The 19677-nt window shown below is 39.8% G+C and overlaps 1 protein-coding gene across 4 annotated transcripts in view; it reads left to right on the top strand.

Annotated features, from left to right (window-relative positions):
* The window catches only part of SLC44A5 (solute carrier family 44 member 5), a 126596-nt gene that overhangs the window by 34733 nt on the left and 72186 nt on the right, over window positions 1-19677 (top strand). The window contains exon 1 of one of the 4 annotated variants that reach the window (XM_068953575.1): window positions 19400-19498. The exons of 2 other annotated variants lie outside the window; for them this stretch is intronic. In XM_068953575.1, coding sequence (XP_068809676.1) covers window positions 19462-19498 — 37 coding nt within the window. In that variant the 5' untranslated portion in view covers window positions 19400-19461. Of the gene's footprint in view, window positions 1-19399; window positions 19499-19677 lie in introns of those variants that run through there. One more of the 4 variants, XM_068953576.1, reaches the window with a different exon arrangement.

The raw sequence follows: 19677 nt of genomic DNA, 5'->3' as shown, positions 1-19677 counted from the left end.
CAGTTCGGGGTTGCGAGCATCTCAAAACTTTGGTGCATCTATACTAGCCTCTTTAGCCCGCTAGGGTTAGCTCCAATAAATTGTATTTTAATCAATACCTTATGGAGTCTGAGCGCCTTTCTTACTAGGATCATAACAAACACTAGCCCTGCTATATTCCAGCAGCAGCATTGTAATTTTTTAGATTGTACCTGTCATTAATGGAAAATAGCTTATCAGCTATTTGAAATACCAAGGACTTTCCTTGCTATTTCCAAAGAAGCACATTGTATTAGCGTCATGATGGACTATAAACATTGATTCCCCTATATCTTCTATAACTCAGAAGGGCTTAGTTGGAACCAGTTCTGGAATGCTGCATTAAAAAAATCCCAACTTTGGTGGAAATTGAGCACTGTGTTGCAAAATACTATACCAGGTTCTTAGAGATAAGAACTGTTTTCACTCCAGGTTTAAGCAGTGCCTCACATGTTAGGGCCTCCAGCTTGATTAGGGTTTTGAGGCCTTTCTGTAATAATGCATAATGATGCAAAGGAGCTTAGTGGGCCAGAAATGTTGTCCAAAGAGGGTAGTAGCTGTTTTATCATTCTCATTTTACTGAAGCACTAGTTATAACTGCCTAAATGACTTTAAATTGTTTTTTGAAATGTGTTACTGTGGTTTTGTGATGTGCATTTTTTGCTTTGTACCCTCCATTTAATTGGTAAACAGACTATATAAAAATACATTTTGGTCTTATAAAGTGGCAGTGAGACCCCCTTCCCTTCAGAAAACATACTTTTAAACACAAAATCTGAGCAAGTCTTGGTAAGTGTTTCTTTTCAGATAAGAATTTTCAGTCTGTTGGTGTGATATTACCTAAGCCTAATTAAAGCTGTGGGAGTTGCATGAACAGTCTTGGAGCAGTTCAGTTCAATCTTTTTTTTTTCCCTCTCCCCCTTTTCACGAAAAATATACTTTCCTCATCTCTCTGAAAGATATTTCTCTTGTATAGATATGAGCAGCAGCCATAGTGGGCATATGCGTTCTGAAACTTTGCTTTATCTTTTAGGTGCTACTCAGCCTCAGTAAGTTTTCCTTTATCTCTCTATTATATCTCAAGGAGCCCTTGTTTTTATAAGGGAAACCGAGTCTCCGTACTGATCTGACCGCTATCAGAATTTCCTCTCGTCATCATACATATTTATCACAACAGGGGAGAGGGGAAGAAAAGGAGAGGTTCAAAGGATTATTGGAAATGCTTTCCTCAACCTTTAGATAGAAATGTAAACAAAACTGATTCAGTTACCTTGGTAATTTCCATCTCTATGTCACTGAGGGAAACTGTTGAATATTTCTTAGTCTTGCACGTTCTCGAAGAGCTCAGCTCTGGCCTAACTTCCATGGACTTCAACAAGAATTTTACCGCTAGTAGTAGGCTGATCTTGCAAGCTGTTGAAAATGAAGCTAGAGAATAAAGCATTGGCTTCAGAATGTCGCTTTTCAAATTCAAAATGATGAGTTATGCATAGGAAAAAGAATATATATATATAAATGAGTAATTTTCTTCTTCTCTTTTAAGATAAACATGTAATCCTTTTCCGACAGGTTCTTTATTAATGTGTCTCTGCTAATGCATGGTTATTTCCTACAGATTAGTTTTCTGGTTTCAGATTAGTTTCTAGTTGCCTTACCTAATTTACAGTGGTTTTTGAATGTTGATTTCACTCTTTCCAGGCATTGTCTGTGAGAGGCTGCCAAACAGAATGTCTCTTAACTGGCAGAATATTTTAGGAGACGTGAAGACCTGTTTTTTTTGTAATGGAGGATGAGGTAGCGCAGAGGACAACAATGCAAAGGAAATTAGACTTCTTTAATGCCATTGCTCACTGAGCAACTTAATTGGTGCAATGAAATCTAAAGCATGGCAAGCAAGTTCAGGATTCAGTGGTACCTTTACCTGATTGGTCTGCATGTATCTTCTTAGGTAGGCTTTTGATTTCAGACCAGCTCTCTTCATTAAACAAGCTGTTATTAAAATACCTACACATACATTTTAATTTTTAAATCTTTTGTATGTTGGTATTTTAAAGCATCAGTAGAATTTACAGTACTATTAGTCAGGATTTGCCCACGTTCTGCATGCATAGTTAACTTTTCATGGATAGTAGTCATTACAAAGCGTCCTAATCCAACTGAAATCAGTTACAAATTCCTGTTATTTTGTTGGAAAGAGGAGGGTGTTTGCATTTTTTGGTCTACATTTTTTTCTTTAAGCCATATAAGACTTTGTATAAGTTTTTTTTTTTTTACTTAACCTAATATACCTTTTAAAATACTATCCTTAATATTTTTTTTTATTATACCATAGTGTTTTTCTTCTGTTCATGCTGTGCAATGGACTGTTACAAGATAAGTTTTTAAATACTTTTTTATGAGACTGTGACCCTGACCTTTTGCAGAGTTGCTGTAAATTGAAGCAGAAGGGAATTTCTGAAGGGAATGCACTGCTTAACAAGCTACATAATCTCTACGTGAAGTTCTTGCTCCCATATCGTTCTGTATGTATTACTGTGATGGCTGTCTTTAAAGTTCAGACTCCTGATTCAGCTGATATAATGGCTTGTTCCATTTATTAACAGACAAGAGGAGTAAAATCGAAAGGTTCAAAAAAATCTGTGATTTGAAGCTGTGTTTACTGTTGAAAGAATGAGAGATCTCCACATGATGTATTTGATGAGATTAAACCAGTTATTGTCATAGACGTGTGGTTACTTTCACTAGTGGCTTGATGAAAGGCCTGAGTATCTTCCCTGTTTTTTCATTTTTCTCAACTAGTTTAATAAAAAGAATAGTTCATCCTATAGGTTTTACATCTTTTATATTAGACCTTATATTCTTAGACCTCAGACCTCTGGACTATAATGTTACTACTACAGTAGATTTTCGGAAGAGATAGCTGAGAATTAAAAAGAGATTCGGGTTTTTAAAAGCAGGTACGGTTTCGACACATGAAGATTAGATTATTGCTAGGGGAATATAATCTGGAAATGGGCTTTCAGAACAGTTTGAATAACCTGTATTTACCGTATAGACTTTTGGTAATCAGCCAGAGCAGGACAGCTAACTGGGTAGTGAGCTGGAATGGTGGAGCCACATACCTTGGGAAATGTTACACCGGTTTTTTAAATGTTAGTTTCTGTAATTTGCCAAATAATGATTTTGTTTTCTAATGCTTTGATTCTGAATGCCTTCTTCAAACCAGAGGATTTTTGCTATAGTTTCTGTAAAGTTGGTCTTATTTCAAGCTCCATGTTGTCTTAAATGTGTTTAAAAAAAATGGATGATATTAATTTGGAATAAAATGACAGCAAAATGAACTCAAACAGTAGTTCAGTCAAGTGGCATGCTAAAGCAGAAGAGTGTGATTTGAATGGTTTGAGAACACCACCACAACGGAGACTTTAAATTGCACTTTGCTTAATATGAGGACTGTGAATGCTAAATGCATAGAACATTTTTATCTCTTAAGATGAGCAGAATGAAAGCTCGTAGTCTAGGAGCAGCCCTATTGCATACATGGCATGGTAGAATTGCAATACAAATGTGGTTAGGAAGAGAAGGGAGAAGAAGGGTTTGATATTCAGGATGGAGGATTATTTGAGGGCATGTGGACCAGGAAAACGAGGAGGATTGAAGGACACGTGATACAGAAGAAAAAAGATTACAGGGCATGGGATGTCGGCGCACAGAGATTCCTGGAAAATAAATTATAAATCCTTGCACATATTCTGTTTATACTTTAACCAGAGGAACTGTGTGGAGATCTGCCTGTTAGCAAGCGAATGTTATCTTAACAGAACAGTCACTTCTGTCAAACTAGAAAGGGAGCGTGTAGTCTGTTAGCTAAGTGTAGGTGATGCAAGTGTTATCATGCAATAGCACATGGACGCATGTTACCCTGGACTATTAAAATCTCACATTCCAGAGTCTCAGTTCTGACTTGAGCGTGGTCTCTAAAGGCCATGCAAGGAGTGCTGGGGCCTACTGTACTTGCAAGCAAACGTGTCTGGAGCGCGCTCTGTCAATGAAGCAGTGGGAAAGGCAGAGTAGAGTTCTTCACTGCACCAATAACAGAGTCACTAGCCACGGAAACTTGTCTTACTCTTATAAACTTACTCGTAGCAAAGCACTTTAGCAGCATGCTCGTGGCTGTATGTTATGCTTATGGGCTTTGCTGCCTTTGATCCTCAACAAAGGACTCTGCCCTTGAGTATGTCGTCTTGCTATCTATGTACAAACAACTGACTTCATGACTTGGCAGAGAAAAGTATAAATAAACTGGATGTTTACATGCACCACTTTACAGTTTTTATTGAGGCGTTTATTACATAATAAGAAGAAAGTTGATTTCTTGACTATACTTTTGAAGGCCAAGTACCCATGATGGAAAAAAGTTTTGGGCTAGATTCAGCAATAAAAATGTAATGCTGAAGGCTCAATTTGCAGGATTTATTTTGCTTGTATTTCCCAGAATATCACAACTTTTACAGGATATCGCAACTTTGTCCTGGTAGTCTTTTAGAAGAGGAACTGTCGTAATGTATGCAATTTTTAATATTCACCAATGTAAGATAGCAATTAGTAGGAAGAACTTGGAGGTTAAACTGGAGACCAACTTTTAGGCATTTGGGCTTAATATTAAGCTTTTTAAGGTTAGAAAATAGCACCAGAAGTTCCAGTGAGCAAGTTCTCATATCCATTATGGTTTTATTGCTTATGGTTCTTCAAATGTGCAGTGCCTAAAATATGCAAAACAAAAGCAGGAAATATGCAGTGCATAGAACTGAGAATGGGACTGTAAAAATGCTCTTTTCTCTATGAGTTTTTGTAAGGAACATTTAAACATTGTGAAGCACGTTTCAGTTCTGAGACTGGGAAAGGATTGTCTGATCTTTCTGCAGAGGTAAACAAATTCTTATGTTTATGGCTTCCATCTTCTCCTGTATTTTTGCTGCTCTCTTAAGAAACTGTCTAAATGTTGCTGAGATGAAAAAGTACTCTGAGAATCTCAGCACATCTTGTTCTACCGTTTACTGGTTTTGATTTGTCTTTAAGATATTTCTTCTATGCAGGTCACTTGTCAGTCTGTTAAGTATTCTTGTGTCTACAATGGGACTTAGTTGGTGTTTTTTTTGCAGGAGCTGGAGTAGGCTTTTTGTGTCATTTGTATAAAGTGTGAGTAGCAGTCTGAAGTTAACTACAAAGCCCGTAAGAGAATCTTTCCCCTCTTAGATGATAACAGTGATGGTCTGAAGCAGCACGCACGTTTGACGAACTTCGGCATCCTGAACTTTCTGTTCTTAGTGCCTGATCCTGGTGCTAGTAAGACCTAGGCCAGCGTTCCTGCAATAGAAGCAGACCTGGGGCTGGATTAGCACTGGGCAGCCTTTCTTTCCAACAGCCTTGTTTATACTGTATTGTAGAAAGTTCCTACGGGATTTATTTTATGTAATCTTCTCTTTGCTAATTCCATATATTTTAGGGCTGGTCCACATGTAATGGTTCTTATATATGGGCTTTACTTCTATAATCATTCCAGTCTAGACTGAGCATTCAGGAATTTATTCAGGAAAGTTATTTATGGCATCGTGCCCATCAGTTTACATTCAGGTTTATTTTCTTTAGCTGCTTTGGTTCTAAATTGATACAGTAATAGCAGTAGAAAACATGTGTTCTAAATTGCGTCGTGGACTCTGAGAATTCAATCTGCAAATCAGTTGTAAGAAACTGAGTTTTATAGATTGAAGGCATCATGTGTTCTGCTATTGAAACTGAAGATGGAATCTGACCCGGCTCTGAGCGCTTTGGAACGTAAATTATCACCGGCTTCTGGAGGACCTGGCTGTTTCACTCTGCTCTCCTAATACACCGTGCTCTGCAGAGAGGACCGTGGATGCAGGTCTGCAGGGTGTCAGCGCAGGTCAGTCTGTGAACAGCGCATACAGGTGAAAGAGCCACCGCAGGCAGAGGCTTTGGAAATCCACCTAGCTTGAGGATTTTCAGACTTTACGCTCTTAAGTTCAGGATCATTCAAATAACATTTGAATCGCTGTTCAAATCATAATTATTTGTTATTGTAGAACTTAGTAATTAGATGTATGGAGACATTATTTTCTATATCATGATAACAATCTTGACATATGCATATATATAACATCTTAACATACTTCATTAGTTGTGTATGTCAGAAATGCTGGCAAGGTCCTTTTAGGAAAGAAAATTTGTAAGTAATGTTGGATCACTTAATTATTGACAGTCATATTACCTAGGAATAAAGCCAGGCTCAACGGATGCAGACTAACTTGTCATAAAGTGTTGTGCCTTTAGGGGCCTACAGAGACAGAGACCATCACTAGTCACAGTCCACTTCTCTTATCTAAGAACACATTGGGCTTTGTTTAAAATTCACGCTTTTGATTCCACAGGATTTTGTATTAAGATAGAACAGAGAATATAGTGGAAGTCTATTTTTTATTATTAAATGGAAAAAAAAATTTGAAACAAAGGGTCACTTCTGACCATTCCTGAGCAACTGTAAGGGATTCATTTGCTCAAACAAAATTTTAAATTTAAATCAGTCTGTGTTATCATTTTGTGAATATGTGCACTGTTCCAGATACACAGGGCCACTGTTAGCGCGGGTAGGACTGCAGAGCATATCCAGCAGTAAATGGCAGTAGTCTCAGAGATGACGGCAAAACAAATGTAAATATGGCTGCCCATTAAAATACTGGATCTAATTAACATAAGGTTACAAACCCCATTTGTAACTGCATATCTGTTGGTTCAAAAACAACCATTGAGAGCTGGTGGTCTGTTCACTATAACAGGCAGTGTGCTATACATGAGTACACGCAGGAAGGCTAGTGTTCGTAATAACGCCCCTTATGTACAGTGTTATATAGACATTTATTTTAATAAAGGTACTCTCATTTTTAAGAACCTCTGTTAAACCAACAGTAGAGTCATAAGACATCAGATCGCTGAGACATAGTTTTCTTTATATTGTTCTTTTTTTAAAAAAATGAATGTTGCTACGAGGTGTGTGCATCCGCGGAGAGAACAGCACGCGGGCTAGCAGAGCTCTAATGAGGAGGCTTTTTAACCTCACTGTTGAGTCACTCGTTTTCTGGACAAATCTATTTCTTGCCTAACTTTGTAATGTTTTTAAGACATAACCAGTTATTTGTCTATTCAAATATCATACTAGATACTGGTAATTACCTGTGAACACTGGGCATGCAACTGGGCAACTATATTTTGACACAAAAATTGTGTGTGCACAGTTTGAAAAACGTCCTTTGTAAAGCGAAAAGAAATTATCTTCTGCCTTTTGGAAATGCTTTACACTGTCATCATACTTGTAGCATGTTGAATGGTCCAGACGGATGTAGTGTAATTTCCCAGACATCGCTCTGCATAAAAGATTTATTGGTGTTTCAGCCACAGCTGAGTGAAACAGCTCTTCAAATCATTGGGCAAGGTGTCCTTGTGAGTGTGTGTAACTGTAGTAATTTTAGTTTAAACATGCACGATTTTTCTTCTGTTGTTCTTCGGAAAAAAATAATTAGCGTGTATGTAGTCATGCTGCTGCTGGGGCAGAGGGAGAGCCGGTCGCTTCAGGGGTGCGGAGCCCGGGGCCGAGGGGGCAGCGTGGCCGGGGGGGGCCTCTGGGGGGCCGGGGGGGCCGGGGCCCGGCGGCAGGGCCCTGCCGGGGGGCTGGGGGGGCCGGGGGTGCGGAGCCCGGGGCCGGGGCTCGGCGGCGGGGGGTCGGGGGGGCTGGGGGGGCCGGGGGGGCCGGGGGTGCGGAGCCCGGGGCCGGGGCTCGGCGGCAGGGGGTCGGGGGGGCCGGGGGGGCCGAGGTCCGGGGGGGCCGGGGGGGCCGGGGGGGCCGGGGTCTGGACGGAGGCTGCCGGCCCGTCTCGCTCAGGACCAGGGCCGGTGCCAGCAGCCAAGGTGAGAGCCCGCCCTGCCTCTCGGAGCCCTGGTACTGCACAGCTTTTACTGCTGACAGCCCCCCAGGCTTTTAGTGTTTCTTGTTTTTCAGTCTCTTTGCTTCTGTTTCAGATCCTACATGAAAAAAAAAAACAAACAGAAAAAGCATTTTAATCGCTTGCTGTTAGAGATAATTAATACAGTAACTGCGTATGGAGATCCGTTAAGGACACTGAGTAATTGTTATTAATTCTCTAAGCTCTGCAGGGGAACTTCCTAGCTGTTGTGTTTTGTCTTTGCAAGCCGGTAATTCTGGCCGGGTGCAGTTTCCAGGCCGGTCGGGGGGCTGAGGCCGAACTCCCGACAGCCGGGCCTCGCGCTGCTGCAGACGCTCTTCCCAGACCCTGTGCCGCTTTCTGAGCGCGCGGCTTACGGACCGGGGCCGCGGCCGTGCCTGGTTGCACGTCCGGTGAAGAGCCAAGGGTGCGAGGACTTTTTGGAGTGGATCAGAATGACTGGCTGGAGATTTGTGGAAATGATTATAAATTCTTAATTATTCAAAGAAACGGAAGTTTGTTTGTATACTTCTGTCAGGAGATTACACCAAGGAATACTCTCATGTCCTGCCTCTGGTTTTGAACTGACCAACACCGCAGACTTCTTATTCTAATACCTCTGCGCAAATGAAAGGGCAAAAGCCTATCATTTGTAAGGTTTTATTTTGATCACTTTTCAGCCAGTTATTTCTAGAAGAAACTTTGATAAATATTTTGTAACTTGAAAATACTGTATAAAGTATAATACCGGCTTTATAGTGGATACTTGTGCATATACAAATGGTAATAGGCAATCAGAGCCAGTTTTAAATGACATTTGACCATAGTTCTTAAGGGAACATTTGTGAAAATCTGTGCGTTCTCTCCATCTTGAAGTAATTAATAGCATAAGGTCAAGTTGAACAGAAAATTGTAGTCCATATCAGAGGTCAAAGTCTACCAGAGTGCTGAATATTTAGTGGAATATATTAGTAATAAAAAATGTATTGTGGAGGAGTATTAATAGTCTAACGTTTTTCCTTAAGAGTGAACTACAACTTACCCTAGAGCTTAAGGCTATCTTGTTTATTTTGTGCTTTCCCTTTGATTTCAATGTGTCAGGCTCATTTAGATTGTGGTAATAGTGTTTTGTTGTTGTTGTCCAAAAATCAGAAAATTATTTTCAAGTTCCTGTGTAGGAATGCAGTTCTTCCTAAAAGTGGAGACCTGGTTGTAAATGGGAACTCGCTAATAATTCAGCGTGCTCAACAGGCGTGCTCCCAGGGGGTTGGTTGCACATGTTTGTGCAACGCCAGGAGCAGACATGAAGAGTCAAAAAAAAAAAAAAAGGAAAGAAAAAAATGAGATAAGTGACTTGAAAATTTGGAGTTCTGAAATGTTGGTGTCAAGATATTAGCTGCATTTAAAAAAATTGTTTAAAGGAAGAAAGGATGGAGCCTTATCTTAGTGTTTTCTCATCTGAGAACTGGATATGTAATTGTCATTGAAAAATTAAGCATTAGTTACATGTGGAATTATGGAATAAGATGAGAGACAAATGATAGCTATGTTAATTTTAAATCAGACATTTAAGGAACATGTGTTATTAGGATTTTTGCTCTCTAATTTTAAAAGAGAATTTCAGCTTACTAGACAGATCAGCTAACCAAGGACAGGCATTTCCCTGGTCGTTCTTAGCTTAAATCAGTAAGCATTTGAAATAGCTGGGTAGAGAGAGGAGGACAAAACTTCACAACTATGTGTTGCTGTTTAGGTTCTGGTTGCTGCAGTTTTGAGATGGCGTTTGTGAATTAGACACTGCTTTACTCAGAAGGTTGTGGGTCTGACTGGCCCCTTGCTTGCAGAGTTATTGAATGCATGCGTGGAAATGAAATAATGGCAACTAGATGATGGCCCAACAATCCAGCCTTTGTTTGCTCCTCCTGACGTTTTGTCTGTCTGAAAAATGTGTATAGTTGTACTTCCCTTCCCAGTAGAAACAGTGTCTTAATTATTATCTGTAAATGCTGTTATATAACATCCCCATTCTAAGGTTATGAAATTGTTAATTTCATGTGAGTATAGTGCTATTTTAATGATTTAGAGAAAAGAACTCAGATAGTGTGGTATCTGTATGCAGCATGATAAGATAAACTATCAAAGTTACAAGCAGTGATATATAACAGACAGTATAATCCATCTGGGGCTAGAGACTCAGCTAGGAGAAAAAAATCAGTGGCGAGTCCTTCTAGGTCAAGTGGAAGAAAGCAGCCTAGAAGCAGAAGTCTCTGATGCTTTCTGATCCTAGGTAGGAAGCATCTGATTCTTACTTCAAAATATCACTTTCTCCAGTTAAAAGCACCAACAAAGACTTTATATTTTCGGTACTGTTTTTTTCCAAAGCATGAGAGCATGTTGCAAGAGCAAACACCCTTTCTGGCTGGATTAGTATGTTGGAAGGGGAGATACTTAACAGCACAGTAACATCAGTCAAACAGGTATGATCACAGCTTGTGTTTCTCTAGCATTAGTGCAGTATTCTGGGCCCAGACTCACTTTGACAAAACACCTCATAGAATCACTGAATTGCAGGTTAGCTGAGTTTGGAAGAGACCTCTGGAGATCGTCTAGTCCAACCCCCCTGCTCAAAGCAGGTTTGGCTAGAGCAGGTGGCTCGGGATGGAAACTCCACAACCTCTCTGGGCAACCTGTTTCAGTGTTCAGAGTAAAAAAGTTTTTTCTTATGGATTAAAGGGATTTCCTCTATTTCAGTTTGTGCCTATTGCCTCTTGTCCTTTCACTGGATGCACTGAGAAGAGTCTGGCTCCGTCTTCTTTACTCGACCCCATTAGGTATTTATACAGATTGATAAGCTCCCCCCTGAGCTTTTCCTTCTCAAGGCTAAACACCCCAGCTCTCTCAGCATCTCCTCGTATGACCGATGCTCCAGTTCCTCATAACTGTTCAGTCCTGTTTTGCTATATAGTTAAAGTTTCACTTCAGTGAGAGCTTTGTTCAAGGACGGCTTGTGAGGTTTAGATCCAAGGTGAGCATTGAACTGAAGTACTCTTCTCGCACGCTTTGCCCCATTTTGGGAACATCTTGATTGCCGTGTCTTTACTTGGAAATTCCAAGGAGGTTGTAGCTGTGCTAGTTCCAGGAAAAGAATGGAAGCTGGGAGGCAAAAGAAGAGACAAAGTTTCATCTCTAACAAAAAACGTTGGGGAACAGCTAATAGGCATATTGAACTGGAAGTATTAATGAAGCTCTTTAGGTGATCCAAACTGCCATGTGCTCCTGCAAACCTGTTTTTTGATGTCTAGGAAAATACTGTAAAACTTTCACTAGCTATCCGTGTTCTTGGTGGCACTGCAGGATGGCTGTTTAGTGATCAACTAAATTATATTATATTAACTGTCTTAATTCTCATTCCCATTTTCGCAGGTAGTTACATGACAACTGCTATATTTCAAAATCTGCCTACTATCCTGTGATATCATTAGTATCGTAAGAATGTTAGATGTGGACCTTTGAAATCTGACCAGATCATGCTGATCAAACAGGTTTAGATGTTTTGTCTAATCATAAATGAACATGGACAACACGTTAATTGCACAGGAGTCCCCTCAGGGAAATCATTGTCCTATTCTTGGACAAACTTGTAGTCATCTGGGTGCGTGATGAGTTGTCATTCACTTTGCCTTGTGGCTGTGACATGAAGAACATAATACTTATGCAGATATGTGACTAATTTAGGACAAACAATGAAATAACATTAAGTTTAAATTTTTGGATTCTTAAAGCCCGATTCAGTGCGTGATTTTGTTACCACACGGGGAAAAGGGGCAGCGTTCTCCACCGGAGTGTCGCTGACCTTAGGATTCCCAGGCAATTCTCTATGCGGTGGAGATGTATGTAGTGCTACAGCCTGGAAAGCAAAAGAGCCTATGTGGGAGTAAAAGCTGGAGCAGAAGTACACAATACCTTGGCCTTCTTGAAACCTCCATAAGCCTTGGTCTTTCACCCTGTTGGGTTTTTTCCTCTTCTTTTAGCATGTGCTTAAATAAGGCTTACGGAGGTGGTACTTGGTTTGTGAGCAGTGCTGGGTGTCCTCAGCTCCACAGCAGTTGGTGGCAGTCCTTTTTGAAAATCAGACTGAATGTGGATGGAGAACTTGATTTCAGGTGCTTGCACGTGAAGATTTGCGTCTCTTCAACTGTACAAAGAAAAGGACACTTACATACGTGAGGTGGTCTATTTCTCTCCTCATCTGCCACCTTTTCTCCCCTCTTCACCCCTCATTTTTTTGCAGGTCATTAACCAGTCTCGAGATTTTACAAAGTAATAGTGGATTCAAAGATCATTTATGTTTCAAGACTACCTAGTTAACGGATGTCCCCTGCATTACCATTCGTCTCTAGTCAGTTCCTTGAACATTCAAGCAGTGGCAGTCCACGGACAAACAGCCTGGGTGTAGTGGTCAGCCAGTGATCATAATGTAATTCCAAAACACCTACTGCATAGGCTTTTCTGCATATGCTTTTCTGCCTTTTCAGAAAAAAAAAAGGGATTTAGTGAAAAGCTGATGGAGCGTTGCAGGAGGAAAGGAGGATGGGGACGTGAGAATGAAAGGAAGAACTGGGCGGCAGAAGTTAGAGGATGTATGACAGAGAGCCCTTTCCGACTAGTGCCATTTGTTCTGCTGTTTCGTCATGACTTTTTTCCCCACGTTAATCTTTCTGAAAATTCCAGAGAGGGAATGAATTCACACAAGTCTAATGCAGTAGCAAGCATATAGCACCATGAAGAGTTGTTCTCCTTAGGTGTGTAGATTATTGGCGAATGTATTGTGATGTGACATTAATAAAGACTCGCCTGTTCTGGTTGTTTTTATTAGTTTCTCTAGTTCCTGTTTTGCCAGTTGATCAAAAACCTGTTGCAAAATGTTTTGCTTAGGAATCTGGATGAGTCAGCATTGTCATATGATAGAACAAATGATTTTTCGTCGCTATTAACAGCTTTCCTTTTACATTACTGCTACCAATGCAATCCAAGCCACCAGTTAGATCATTCGGAAGCTTTTAATTCTGGGAGCTTCTACTATGACGAATAGTAAGAGTACTTACGGCAGCTGGTGGGAAAACCTAACTTTTATGTTCAGCATAATAGGAATGTTTTGGTTGAAACATTAAAAGAAAGGAAAAACTACTTTTTTATTAGAAAGAATTAACTTAATTGGTCAGGCCATGTGTTGCATATTAAATAATATTGGAGTAGGGACAAGATTCCTGGATGATCCACTGTCAGCTACCCGAATGTATACATAATTGTCTTCCTTCTGACCCAATAACTCTTGAAGCTACATAGAGCGCCTTTCCATTCACACATAGGGGAATGACTTGCAGCTTACTGTCCTGCCGTGTGGGACTGAATTTAGATTTCTTGCATTGTGAGCGGGAGCAGTATATTTGTTTAGTGGGAGACAGGCACCAGCATCTCTTCTGGCATCTGTGTTTTTAAAGAAAGAATGACTTGTTTGACTTCTTTTTGATTAAAACTCCAGGGAAGGATGCAGGGCTGTGAATTTGCCCAGAATTAAGTGCCCAAGTACCTATATAGGATAGAGCTATCCTATAAGATGTACTTTCTCTGCAGTGTTTTTCCGTTAGCTAGTTAATCACTCCCTGCTTCAGTGTGCGGGATGCGACTGTCTTGTTGTGATAAGACAGCTCTCCATGTTGTTAGATAGCCTAAGTGACATCGAGCTGTGGATTCCACTGCAAGAGCCCAGAGTCCCTTTCTCACGCCTGACTTTAATCACCTAATATCTCCACATCTTTGTTAGCTTTTTTAGTTTTTTTCCCCATCAGTAGCTTCTCCTGGTACCACTTTGTTCATCCTGAATGAATGTTTTATATGCAAAGGCAAATATTTTAGCTATTTTCAGATATTCACTTTGTTCTCTCATAATGCTCAAGCTAACCGCACTCATATGCATCTGTGGGCGTATGAAGAAACAGCCAAGGGTTCTCTCCAGCTATGCAAGGTTTCCAGCAAACATAACAGATACCATTGTCATTGCCATTTAATACAGGATCAAGACATTAAAACTCCAGTATAATTATTTACTGCAGTGATACTGCTAACTAACGCTTCAGTACGTGGCATCCATTCACTGAGACTTTTATGCCAAACACTCAGCTTTAGAAAAACGGACACATTTAATTGTTCTGGAAAAAAAATCTATCTGCATGAATGTATAATAGGAAATAAAAAATCATTCAGAACCCAGTGTCAGAAAGTTTGCCTTCTTTGGCGATGGACGTGCCAAAATGGAATTCAAGGTCATTTGATTTGTCTTCATCCCTTCTAAGCTTTTCTGTTTGTAGGAGTTGCAAATAGAAAGAATCATATTTTCATAATGAAGGATATGCCAAGGAAGGCCACCATTTAGTATGATTTATTACACAAGAGAGGAATCATAAGTGTGTTTTTATTGTAATTGCAATTCATTTCTGTGTCAGTGTATAATCTCATAGCAAACAAGCTATACCTGAAACTTTCAAAGGAAAAAAAAAAAATGCTTGCCTGTAAACCAGTTACAAGGCTTATTGGTAAAACTTGTGCTAATGTTAAACCCTTTGACTCAATAGAGTGCTTTTGTACACTTGTGTCTTACAGCAGTTGTTTTATTTTATATTACTAGGATCACTAGGCTGTTTCCACATAAGGAACATCACGTGATTTACAATGTAGCTTAAGATTGCCTACAAAAAATCTTCCAAGTAAAATTAAGCTGATGATTGCTATTAAGCTGTAGTAAGTCTCAAACGTTGATTTGGATTCTTTGCAAAGCAGGCTGTAATCCTTGCAAAGATTAGGCTTGCGTATAGGATCAAGTAATTTCTACTTCTGAAAGTAGAAGAAGATGGACAAGGTGTACAAGAACTTCCACTATTTTGGTTTTTCCACTCTTATCCAGAGTCGAAGGGCAGAAGCATCAATGTGTTCACATGATTTCCTAGAGAAACATCTACTGGGATGAATCTCATTTATTTCTAATCCACCCCAAGCAGCCAACATTTGTTGGCTTGTGCACTTGTAGCTTTAAGTCTTGAGTTAGCAGATTCTGTAGACTTATCCTAAAGGAGATATTACTATTTCTCAGGTTTAATATTGGACTACTTCTGATTACTTGAACAAAACTATTTATTCCAGTAGGGGGAAACAGCACACACAACTACAGCCCCAATTGCTTATTAATAAAGGTGCTATTCTCTCAAAAAGCCATACCTCTTCCAGCCTCAGGCACATGTAATTGTTGACCAAACACCAAGAAAGAAACCCTAAGAAACTAATAGTTATTTAAGTAGAAGCAGTATTTTATTAGAGTCAAGCAATACGTTGCTGGCAAAATGCCATGTTAGCGTATGTGTGTTTAGCATTGTCTGTACAAGGCCTTCTGTTACTGCACTATAAATTTATTTTGACAGCTGGAAAAAGATGTACGTGGTACAAGACTGCAAGGCAGGATTTACCAAGACAGCCTTTGACAGAGCTGTAAACTGAGCCGGGAGCTTAGCAGAACCACAGACACTTGGCTTCTCTGCTTGTTTTGTTCCATTTGCCTAAGCATAACAAAGTAGCGGGAAGTCTAGTCTTGGCAGGGTGGTTAATTATGAGAGCACAGTCAATGGTTAATATTTTAGGAAAGATCGATTTACATCCTCCTCTTATTTTTTTACATATGTTTACAGATACTGATTATGCTAAGTAATTTGGTAACTACAACACTGCTGCAATGTTCAGTAATAGCAAAGTGGACTTGGTTTCATATCACATGCATCACTTTTGAACTATAATATGAGATAATTCTTGTTTTTGTCATTGCAACTGCATAGTAACAAGATTGACTTATAAACTGTTTATTTTTGTTGTTGCAGCATGTAGTCCAGCCTTGTTTTGTAAAATTATTGTAGGAATACATGTAAAATTGTACACGTTTCTACATTACAGAATTCCACGATTACTGTTTGAATTATATTCCACAGAAAATGAAAACTTCCTCGGGTCCAAGATCACCACACAGGGATTCTGGTGTCAGCAGGTGGCTAAAAGGAGAGGTGGCTAGCTTATTTTTTTTAAAAACAGCTTCAGGCTGTTGGATTCACATAGTAACTGCAGTGCCTTATACTTCCTTTTAATAAGCGGGCATTATGGTACCTAAAGCAACAATACTCAGACCTTTTAGCTCTGACCCTATTTTGTTTCTGCAGAAGTCTGCCCCTCTTATTTTTCCATACCTTTACTATACCTTCCTAACATGCACCCTCCTGCGTTCTCACCCTTCTCCATGCCTAAAGATGCGTTCCAGGTCCCCACTGGTATCCCAGTATAGCCCAGTCCCTCAGTAGAGATGCTCAACCTCTTCGGTGCTCCACCTCTTGAAACCTCCCTGCCCTGCCCTGGCAGACATGTACCCTTCCTTGCCCATTTCAGTCTTCCTGGCTGGTCAGGAGCTTTCTTTCCTGGAGCGAAGGCTGGCTGGACCCCTTCCACTCTGGTTCGGTCTTCCCCTCTTCGTCAAAGCTCCGTTCCACCTCTGTCTCCTGCCGAGGGCCTGGCCTGACCAGGAGTCCTGGAAGCGACAAAGGATTGGATTCCACAAGGGATGGTGGGTAAAGGGAGAAGGAGGAGAAGGAACAGAGATTCAGGGCAAGGTGGCTTTGTAGGATAAGCCACCTCCTATAAGGAGAGCTCTCCAAAGAGTAAGATGGGAAAGCTGAGCTAGCCCTTTCCCCTGAGCTATATGTTGGGATCCAAAGCAGTGGCGTAGAATAGGATGGGCTAAGCCCGTCCTTGCTGAGTTCATGCTCACAGAGTCCAGTTTAACGCACGAAAGAAGCAATGCTAGGAGCAATGGTCTTGCACCTCTAACATACCCTCCTTGTGTGCTCCTCCCTCCTTCTTGAAAGCATCTGATGTAGAGCAAACACACTGGGAATTTCAGAACTCTCTGCTTTGTACGTTTTATTTTCCTCACCCACAGCAAAATAGAGCAAAAAGTTTAGCTTAAATTTCTTTATTACTTTTGTGCAATACAGAAATATGAAGCGGTACACTGTATGAAGAAAATAATTTCCTTGCGTTCATAGGCACATGAATAACCAAATGAGAACTGACCAATTCCAATTATACCTCTTGCAGAAAAAAATGCATGAAAATTATCTGGAAAGAGCGTGAGTGATGTGCTGTAGGTTTATTATGCTAGTGCTTCAGTAAGAGATGACACCTTCTAGGAATAAATGTTTCATTTGACAAGAATGAAGATCTGATAGGCAGCAGGCAGTTTGCATTTTAGACTTAGATGTGGCAGGGTAAATCTTATTGTACCTACTTGTATGTCTTTTACTCTGAGGGAGCCAGTCACATGTGTGTAGAGGAAGAAAGATTTGGCCAGCTGTGAACAGTAATGAGTGTTTTCTCTCAAAACCACACAAGCTACAAAAGCACAATAATTACTGGCAATGCAATACTTTTTCCCCAGTTAGCAAATCATCAGTGTTATCATGGAGAGAGCAGAACATGGTGCTTGCACAAGTGGCATTCAGACATTTTATTCCATGCCAGGTTACAAGAGCTAGTTTCTCTCTGAGAGCTACCTGTGTAGCATTTTGTAAACGTTAGACTAAAACATGCAGTGTAATTCTAGCTGTATAGCTAAATTATTATACTGTGATATGTGGACTTTCTACTTGGTGGGAATGTTTGCAGAAAAGTGGGTTTTGGTGCTACTTTTAGTTGGAAACTCATACTCAAATCCTGCTCCAAAACTCGGTCAGCAGCGCTTGTGTTCTGAAAGCAAAAGCAATGCTTTTGCATTGTGTGGCTTTTCTATTTTTCTGTTTTTCCTTTTTTTAAGTAGAATTAATAAAAATCTTCCCGCTGTCAGTATTTGTTTTTCCCTAGGTGCTTAACTGACAGATAATTCATATTCCGGTTAAACTAAAACAATACCTTTTAACGAAGAGATGAGTAATAATGAGATACATACACTGATATTTGAATTTCATTTAAAGTGTATCTTTAAGTACTACTGATACAAGTATATAACTGTGTAAATTGTCTTTTTGAATGAACATGTGGACTTACAGATTTCGTAAATACCCACAAAAGCTATTTACCTTATCTTTGTGAATAACATATACTTTTGTTCTTCAAGGCCAAGAACTTCAAAGCACATTGCATCCAAAAAACCTGATTCTTTACAGTGTGTATTGGTGTAAGAGCTGGCTACAGAATGCTCTGCTGCTAATCGATAGATGCAGACTAAATTAGAAGTAGTGCCTGTGAATTCACTAAAGTTTCATCAGTGAAAAAGAAATCTGGAACTCTGTCTATATTAAGATGAAGTACCTTCATTACGAAGTGCTTGGGGTTGCGATCTGTACACAACGCCTAGTCTGCCCAGCTGAGAGACCTAATCACTCTCTCAACCCTCCTCATTAGCACTTACCTTACTACTGCCACAGCTCCTCTACTCCTCAAATTGATGGAAATAGAAACCTTTTGAAGTGCATTAAGAGTTGAAATTGGCATTCATTATAGAAATGCTTGTGGTCAAATACATGACCTATGATTAACTGACAGTTGCAAAAAATGTTGTAGGAGCAACAAAAATAATGAAGTAAAATAAATCTTGAGATTTCTGCTGTTATATAAACTTAAAAAATACTGGAAAGTCGTTTATTTGACAGTATCTGAACGTAATGTCTGTCTATATATTTTTGTATGTTATTCATATTTTTGTAATAGGGGTTCAAGTGTTAACAGTTACCCATGCAAAGAAGAGTTTTGCACCCTTGGGCTCTCTTTATATTCTTTTCTTTTGTGCTCATCAGTACTTTTCCTTTCCTCAGGAATTTTGCTTTCCCCACATTGTCTTCTATGTCCCTGATTTCGTAGTTGTATCAGGCAGCCATGTAGTAACACTATAATAAAAAATAAATCTGGTGGTTTATGCCTGACTTTTTTACCTTGTTTCATGCTTCCAACTGTATTGCCTTCCATCAGATATTTTACAACAGATATCCGGGGCAGACATTTCTCTTTCTGCTTAAATAATATAGGTTAATCAGAGGTTAATAAGATAGAGTCATTCCTGTTTCTGTTCATTCTATTTCTATGTTCATTCATACTATTAGAGTGGCTAGGAGTATGTGGGCAGGGCACTGAGTGATATTTTTCGATTAACAGAAAGCCCTTCCTACTCTGTGGATTTTCTTTCTGATTGGAGAAGCTCATGCCACTCAAGCAGATTTATTTTAAAACCTATTTAAGTAGTACCCTTGTGTATGTAAGCTTACTGGGGAAAGTGTGCTATCAGCACAGGAGCCTACAGTTAATATCTCACACGGACAGCTTGCTAAAGTGATCAGGAAACAGCAACATGGATGGAGATGAAGAAAACTACTATGGAAAACGTGGTAATTTACCTGTCTTCTTGTTTTCTTATAGAAAAATAGTAATTCATAAGGGCCTGATCTAAATCTCCTTTGTTTCAGCTGAATTCTTTCAGTTGACTTTATGGGCTTGGATCCAACCCCAAATGGTTTTTAATGACTTCTTCATTATTGGCAATATCCTTAATTTTTTCCAGCTTGAC

The sequence above is a fragment of the Struthio camelus genome, chromosome 8 (genome assembly GCF_040807025.1).
Source record: "Struthio camelus isolate bStrCam1 chromosome 8, bStrCam1.hap1, whole genome shotgun sequence".
In the NCBI taxonomy this organism is placed as follows: Eukaryota; Metazoa; Chordata; class Aves; order Struthioniformes; family Struthionidae; genus Struthio; species Struthio camelus.
The sequence above is the reverse complement of the archived record's forward strand: the minus strand, read 5'-3'. Positions and strand labels throughout refer to the sequence as shown.